The sequence below is a fragment of the Lottia gigantea genome, assembly GCF_000327385.1.
Source record: "Lottia gigantea unplaced genomic scaffold LOTGIsca_34, whole genome shotgun sequence".
Lineage (NCBI taxonomy): Eukaryota > Metazoa > Mollusca > Gastropoda > Lottiidae > Lottia > Lottia gigantea.
In genome coordinates, this window is record NW_008709146.1 from 655,315 (window position 1) to 664,266 (window position 8,952).

The 8,952-nt window shown below is 35.1% G+C and overlaps 1 protein-coding gene across 1 annotated transcript; it reads right to left on the reverse strand.

Moving 5' to 3' along the window:
• Nucleotides 1-2,006: 2,006 nt before the first annotated feature.
• Nucleotides 2,007-8,952, reverse strand: LOTGIDRAFT_120635 (hypothetical protein; the record flags this gene model as incomplete). Its single annotated transcript, XM_009058424.1, has 4 exons — nt 2,007-3,865; nt 4,314-4,684; nt 4,754-7,682; nt 7,719-8,952. Coding segments are annotated over 4 exons (6,393 nt in total), but the record flags the coding sequence as incomplete, so codon positions are not given.

Consider the following 8,952-nt stretch of genomic DNA (forward strand, 5'->3'; position numbering starts at 1 on the left):
ATAGCTGAATTTCTTAGCTTTTTAAGGTATAACTGTCTTGGTACCGTAAGAATATACAAATAGGTAGGAATGTAGTTGCTGATATGAATTTGTAAAATGATCACAAATTTCAACCCGTTATAGTGATCACATGGAACAGACTCCCGTCTTCCATTTTAAAAAGCAGTTCACGCCGATGAAAAACACAAGACTATATTTTGTTCAATATATTATTATAATATATTACATCAAGCATATAAATGTAGCACTGATTATAATTCATTCTTCCATTTCTATTCCGGCCACTTTCACAGCCAAATTTTCCACACAAAAGTAATTTCAAGCGGTTTAAATTTGCTCATACAAAATAGGTTAATCTAAAGATATTATTACATTAATTTGACATGCTGGGGATAAAATGGAATATATTCATCAATGTAACTTAAAGGGATTGTAAAAATGTTATTTTAAAAAAAATTATGTGTATCGGAGACATCGATAGGATCAATTGGCACTATTCCAATTTTCAATCAGACGTCTTTGGTTCCTGTAATTCCACTTAAACTAAAGGTTTTATGACGTCACTAAATCAAAGAAAAAAACATCAACTCAACTTATTTATCAAAAATTCAAAATATGATTTACATTATTGTCTTTGCAATACAATGAGAGCCTTTAACAGAAACAAACTTTCAAAATGAAAAAAAGACAAAAAAAAAAATGTCATATTCCATCTGTTTCATGCGCCAAGTTACATATAATTCCAATATCACGCTTAGCTCAAGCAATATTAGTGTTTCTTGACCTAGGATATTATCTGCAGTGGCCTAAATCATTTTATGAAAAAAAATATCCATCGTTACATTTTGCCGATATCAGTCAAAAAAATTAGTTATGTTTGCCTATCGGTCTTACATGAAAACATGACTTCCATTCATAGCAAACGTGCAAAATATCAAAAGCAAATTTCAAGAACATAACACTTTGGAGCCAATGAAAATAGTATTTTTCAATAAAAAAAAAACGAATTACTAACAAGTTGTCTACTTTCATTTCACAAAAAAAATTGACAGGGTTAGGGAAAGCAAAATCAAATCAAATGTAAATGATCAGTCCACTTATTGTTATCAAATAATAATAATATCAATAATCTTATTTAAATGACTGTTATTATGTTGTAACACTCATTAAACTTGGATAATAAAGTAACCTATTACTTGAATTGTTTTAATCATATATCATTTTCTAGACTGATATCCATGGCAAACAAAATGTCAGTGATGAAAAGCTTCACTAGTTGAACGAGATTCTTCAGATTAGACCCAATACTGATTCTGGCTTAATACGGGAGTTGTTGTACCACAATGTTCCAACAGTTCTGGGTCCATCAATGTCCAATCGAAATTAAACAATTCTGCACTGTTATTAGAATTCGCACTCTCCGGAGAAGGATCCAAGTCCTCCGTATTTTTAGGTATTTCTATTAATGGAGTCACTTTACATGATGGCACAGTTTGACTGATTTCAACACGAGTTAGGTCAGGTGATCGAGGCTGTTTAATAGGACTATCTAATTCATGAGAAATATTAATCACAGGGATATTACTAGAACTATTAGGAGATATAACCAAAGCTTGATCTTCATCACTTTGAGGAGTCAACCATTGTTTTGGTTCTATATGTACATGAGGTTGCTCCAATTGCAAAGGACCACTGATATATGGACGTGGTTTGGGTTTTGCAGCTGCTTCAGCTGCCTCTTTCTCCTTAATTTTATATCGACGGAACATGATTACAATGATGATTATGACAATGATTATAATAATTAATACAGCTAACACTATTAAAACAATCATAACAGTTGGATCATCCTCATCAGCAATATCAGTAGATGATTTGGATTCATCACCTTCACTTATTGGTGGTGTGAGGTATCCAGGGGCAAGCGTGTTTGTTGGATTTAGCGGATTAAGTCCCCCTCCATTTGCAGAATCAACTCCAGCAGAAGAAAGTGTTGTAATTTCAGGAGGTTGGAGATCAATAATAAAGTTGCCAGAAGCTGGCTGAACGTTTTTTGCACGAAGAGTAAAAGAAAATTTGTCACTAGCGGCACTATCTACAGCACTATCATCTGCTTTATAATACACTTTAGTATATACAACATCCTCATGGGTAAAAAAATCTACAGGTTTATAAATAGGTGCCACAGAATATAAATCTTTTTTTGTGCGACTTAGTTTAACAATACGACCAAATTCTGGTTGCTTAGTAATATCAAACACAGGATTATCACCAGTTACGGCGGCTAAACGACTTGCATCCAAAGTATATTTAGTGATTGCCACATTTGAACCAGCTGGTGCATGCAATGGTCCTTGCTTTAGCAATGGCTTTACACGAATATCATAACGCTGTTTTGAAAGAAACACATTAACACCCTCCACATATACATCACATATAAAATAATCTTCACCCACGGATAAGTCAGACTGAATGTACAGCATCAGGCTTTCATCAATATCACTCTGACTGAAATATTTAGTTTGTGATTCTTGGTAATAAATACTACCATACTCTGGTTCTTTAGTAACATTATACCATACTTTACTACGCTCGCCATTGGTAGAGACATTTAAGGATTTCGGCGAAATATATACAGAAGATTCTGATTGAACCAAATAGATTGATTCCTTTGAGTTCACTTTCACAGTTATAGGCAGGATATAGATATTGAATTTTTTATAATAATGATTGTGAACACCATCAGAAACACGGAAAAAGAAGGAGTCTGCTTCCTGAGTTCCATCACTAATAAATGCTACTAAATCACTATCAACATCTTTTTGTGTGAAAGATGTAACAGATTTCCCAGTGTCTTTATCAAGAACCAGGCGTCCATATTTAGGAGCAGTTCTTATTTCGTAAACTAAACCACTTGGGCTGGTATCTGGATCTGATGTCATTAGATGATCAGAAGTGATATTGACAGATTGTCCTTGGATAACTTGCACTGATGGAGTCGTTGTCACGAGTTTGAAATTTTGATCATTTACAGGAGTTACCGTGATAGTGAAGTTTGTCTCATAGTCATAGCTATCAATTCCAGAGTCTGTAGTCGATAAATCTGGAGGGCGAATTTGAACAGCAATATCAAAAACATCTTCGAGAGTATCTGTATCGTCATGAAAGTATCTGATTGCTCCCTGGTTGATATCTTTTTGGGTAAATATGTCTGTTGTTGCAAGACGCCTTCTGGATTTCTCTAGGTACCCATATTTTGGTTGTCCAATCAACATAAAGTCCACTGAAACACGAGATCCAAACTGATACAATCTGCGTTCTAATAAAGATATATCTAAATGTTCTGGTCTAATAGTTATCTCACTTCCTTCTCGAACTGATGGTGGTGATCTACGTAAAAATTGGTCAATGTTTCCACTATTGATATTACCATACGATATCTGAATATCTATAAGCTCTTCTTTTAAAGGTTCAGCATACGTAGTGGAGATTTCAAAGAAGAAAGAATCACTTTCAGACCAATGGTGTATATTTCCAGAATGTTTGAAGAAAATCTTAGCATCATCAACATCATTTTGTGTAAATGATGTCACTTCCAAAGGAACGCCATTGTCAAGAACAACGATTTTACCACGTCTTGGTCTTGTTTCTAAAGTATATGTGATTGGTTTTGTAACATTTTTGGCATTGGTGGTTGTATAAAGTACATCTCTAGTAATCGGTTGTAATGTAGCAGGAAAGACTTGAAGTGGATTATTTTCTACTAATGTTAATACGAGTGGTTTAGCTTTTATATGAAAGATCTGTAGTTGGTCATTGTTTACACCATCAGTTGCTTGGATGTTAAATTCTCCCAAATTATCACCTGAAAAGACAAAAAATCTATGTTGTTGAATGCAAATAATAAATATTGTATGAATATTAAAACCTTAACCCTTAAGATGGTTAAGATATTGATCTTGTTAGTATTGGTAAGTCCCATAGAGTTCAGTGTTTTCTGATAAGAATGTATTCGACATAGGATTTTTCTAAACCACTAGTCACAAAGTTTCTTGTTTAAATTTGCAATTTGATAAATGATGCATGAAGAACATATCAAGTGCAATCAGCAGAAACAGGCAATATTTATTTCACATATGTTTTGTCATAGACATAATTCAAAACCAAACATGATCAAGCATGATCATCAGACAAGACTACTTCTACTACATCAGTATACCAGGGAAATATTGAAATGTAAGGAATAGTAATATATATGCAATTCCTTTAATAAATAAACGAATGAAATTTCAGTAATATCATCAGATGCTTACCTTCATGGACAAATACGATCAAACCCTTGTCAACTTCTGACTGTGTAAACTGACTTATCTCACGAAAGGTATTATCTAAGTAGGCAATATGGCCATTAGTAGGACTAGAAACACGGAATATAATATCATCATCAAAGGAATCTGGATCTTCAGCAAGGAGACTTTGGTTCGTTAGCAATGTTACTGATCCTTTCCAAACTTCTAACACAGAATTGACAATGATGCGAGGTGCTTGATCATTTACAGATTCTACTGTTACTGTCACAACATGGGGAAGACTTGCTTTTGATTTATCACTTAATGATGCCACAACTGTGAACTCATCCTTAAGCCGTTCACTACCATCATGTTCATAATAGATTTCATTTTTCCTCAAGTCATCAGTAGTGAACGTTGAGACAAGAACTCCTTTCTTTTTATTTGAGTCAATTAATCCAGACACAGGTTGTTGTTTAATCTCATAAACCACTTCTTTACCCTGATAAAACCTTCCCTTTAATTTGAAATGATTTGGCTGCAGTGCCTGACGACCACCTTCTTTCACTTTGACTTCCTCTGTTTCAAACACCAATATATTGGGTACAATTTCTATGAAGAATTCCAGATTTCGGAGAGTCTGGAACTGATTACTCACATCAAAAACCATTTTATCGGTTAGTACTCCGGTCCTAGTGTTAGTGTATTTAACATAATCATCAATAATGTCTTGTTGGGTGAATGTGGTTTGATCTGAATCAGAGAGAATACCCTTGACATAAATGGCACCATATTGCGGCTTGGTGGTCACTGTGTAGACAATATCCGTTGGTATGGAATCGGGATGATGAACATTGAGTTGATTTTGAGTAATAATGGCTCCACTGCCTTCTGATACCTCTAAGATCTTATTATGGGTGATTCTTGGTGGTTGAAGTTGACTTTCAAGATAGGTAACGATTGGGAAGATTCCTTGTACTTTAGCTTCATTGGCAACTATGGCATATTTAAATTTGTCTTCTTGATTTGCACTGCCATCATGCCAGAATTTTACATTGCTTGAAAGGAGATCATCATATGTGAATTCTGAAACCTTTTTACCCCGAATTCTCAAATGACCATAAAGAGGTTCTTCAATTAAAACTACATTAATATCACTTGGTTCCAGAAAAATATTGGTCTCCAGGCTCAAATTGTGAGAAGATATTGAACTGAAGCTGCCTTTTTTAACTGTTATACCTGTATTATTTTGTATTTTAACGAAGGGCGGTGAAGCTTGTATTTCAAATAAACTATTGGTAAAGAATTGACCATCTGTTACCCATAAAGCAGCTCTACCATATTCAGCACCACTGTGTTGAAAGAGTAACTTTTTATCTATTAGATCTTGTTGAGTGAACTGGTAAACTGGAGCACCAGACTCCCTGTCCACAATATCACCATTTGGTATTCCTCGACGAGTGTATTTCAAGTTGGAAGCATCATAGTCAATGTCTGGATCAGAAAAAGAAACATCTTTAATGGTCAATGGTCGATTCTTGTTGGTCACAACATGAAAAACTCTGTCAACTTCTCTCACTGGTTGATTATCATTCCTCATCATCATTTTGATATCAAAAACGCCTGAAATTTCCTGAATTTCTCCAGAGATCTCTTCCTCGTCTATATATAGAGGTATAGACATGAAAGAAAACGAGTCCTTGTCATGCTCTGAATCGTCATGTTTGTAATAAACTTTGCTCTCTGAAATATCTTTGGAAGTGAATTCTGAAATATTACTTTGAATAACAGCATTAGATCTAGGATCTTTCAGAATCAGCATACCAAACTGTGGTAAACTCAGAATACTGAATTTTGTTTCTTGAATTCCATCTATTTCCAGGTAAAGATCATCTCTTAGAATAGCCTTTGAACCGCCTTCAATGACACCTTGGAGTCCATTATTGGTAAATCTTATGGATGATTCCTCAGGTTCATATTTCCAATTAAGTCTCATTTCAAGAACTTGCTGATCTTGGAAGGAAGCACTTAGTTTCACAAAATTATTGACTGGTGTAAATGTTGGTTTGGTAAGCTTAAAATATATAAAGCCATTGTTAATGTCTTTCTGTGTAAAGGTGGAGATAGGTGGTACATCCCTAAACAAACTGTCCTTAGAAGTGGCATCATCTTCAGGTACTCGGTAAATTTGTCCTTGGGATTGTGTGCCAGCAACAGTATATATAATTTGATCACTTTCTACAGCTACAGAGTTGGAGATAACTTCAAGGTCTTTTGAAGTTACCTGTCCAATTCCTGTAGAGGCCAAAAGTATTTGTTTATTATTGTTAAGTTGAAGTTTCACTGACTGGAAAGTAATTCTAAATTTATTCTCAATTGTGGTTGATTCTTTAGCACTAACCAAAAATCTGAATTCATCAAAATATTCAGACTCTGGTTTTTTAGTGTTAATGTAACGTATTTTATGTTTATTGATATGTCTTTGAGAAAAGGTTTCTACGGTAACCCACTTATGGTTTTCATGTTGCTTTCGTTGAATGCTTCCATATTTGGGCTTTTGAATTATGCGGTATCTGAGATCTATAGTTTGTCCTTGTACATTAGCAGCAGCAGTTAAATTTCCTGGTAGAATGAAAGCACTTGTTCCTAGCGCCATTTTTAATCCACTATTTATAGGTATTGAAATATCAATGTCCACAGCATGAAGCATAACTTCTGCTTCTGCAGTTTCTAATGAGCCATCACTAACTTTTAAGCGGATTGGAACAGTGTTATCTTTTCGATGCATATACCAAATTATTCCAGAATTTATTTCAGCTTGGGTAAAATCTGTCACTTCTTTCTTTGAGACATTTGCCCGTATAAAATATCCATGATCATTATTGATGTATGTCAGCATGTAGCGCAATTTATTGGGAGTCGAATCAGGATCATCAACATTAAATATCTGATTAGAAAATAAGGTTTTTGTATGCTTCAGAATTTGAATTGTACTGCCAGCCACCAGCACTAACTTGGGTGGATCATTTACAGGTGAAATCCTAATGGGTAAAACAAACATGAATGATCCTTGATACTGCTTTGGAAAGTTAGCATCATAAGAAGTAATCTTCATTTCAATAGTTACATCATCTGAACGTGTATCAGTTCCATCATGGGCATAAGAAACCTTACCACCAACTAAATCTAATAATGTGAAAATGTCTTCATTTGTCCTCCTTCGCAAATTCACTTCAAGACTTCCAAACCTTGGATGAACTTTAACAGTAAATTGAACAGAGGATTCCCTAATTGAATAGGCCTGGTAGTCAAATATCACATCAATAACATTTGTGGTTAGTGTTGCTTCTCCACCTTCCTCTACACGCAGTTCATCAATTGCCAAAACATCTGCTGAATTTCTTTCTCCAGTCTCACCTTCAGTTGTACCCACATATTTTGTGCACACGTTTTGGTTACATAGGCATTTATATTCATTGTTGTCCAGTTCTTTGCACACTGATCCCTCAATACATGGTTCTGTTGCACATGGGAAGTCAAAAGAACATTTAGGTTGAACCACTCTGCTGACAACAACTTCACGAAATCCATAAGTACGACTATTTATCACAACATTACGTATACATCCTTTCATTGAACTATGCATACCACGATCATGTTTGAGGGATTCCAGTCCACGTCTTATAGCATTAGACTTATCCTTAACCCCTATTCCTCCCACATACAAATGTCCTGCTAAATTCAAATACTTATTGTCTTTTGAGTACAAACGTGTAATATTACGTTGTCCATCAACTCGAAGTTCTAACATACCAGGAGATATGATGACATCCACCTGATGCCAATGCCCATTATTAATTTTTTTATCAGAGAAAACGTCAATGACACCACTTCCCTTATTGGCACTCAGTTTTAGTTTACCACGGATCAGCTCAAGTCCAATATAATCTAGCCCACTTGATCTTCGACCAGTATTAAAAAATATCACAGAAGTATTTGATCTGGTTTTTAAATCACAGGAAAATGTCCCCTTTTCTCGTATGTGTAAAGGTGGGAAGGCAACAAAGGAAGAGTCAGACTTGAAAGTTATAGCTTGATCCGAACCAGCATCAAATTCATCATCACAGCTCCAAGAGATTTCAAATGTGTTGACTGGATTGTTCATTTGTTGTGCTGTAGACAAAATGTCATATTTATTGAAAAATGTTTTCTTCAGACAGCCACGGAAATATTTGAAAGTACCATCATAAGCATCTGTAAAAGTTCCAAGACCTCCCAAAAAGATTCCATGCTGTATGTTCAATTCTGAGAATTTTCCAGGAATAACTGTGGAGCTAGTGATCACTTCATCAATTGTTAGGACTAAGTTGCCATTTGTTCTGTTAATGCTGAGATGATGCCATTGTGAATCATCTAGCCGTAATCCAGGAGGAGAGTTAAGGATAGCTTCTCCTGATCCCAGATCAATCTGAACCTTGATGATTCCTGAACTAAGTTCAATGGAGAAGTAATCAGTTGATCCTGCTGCCAACAGTAATAAGCCATGAGGTCTTGGTGTTTTGAAGTCAAGATCAACCTGGTTGGATCTAGCTGATAGTTGAAATGGTACTCTGACATAACTCTGTCCATAGAATGAAGCTGAAAAGAGAAAGAGTAAACACAT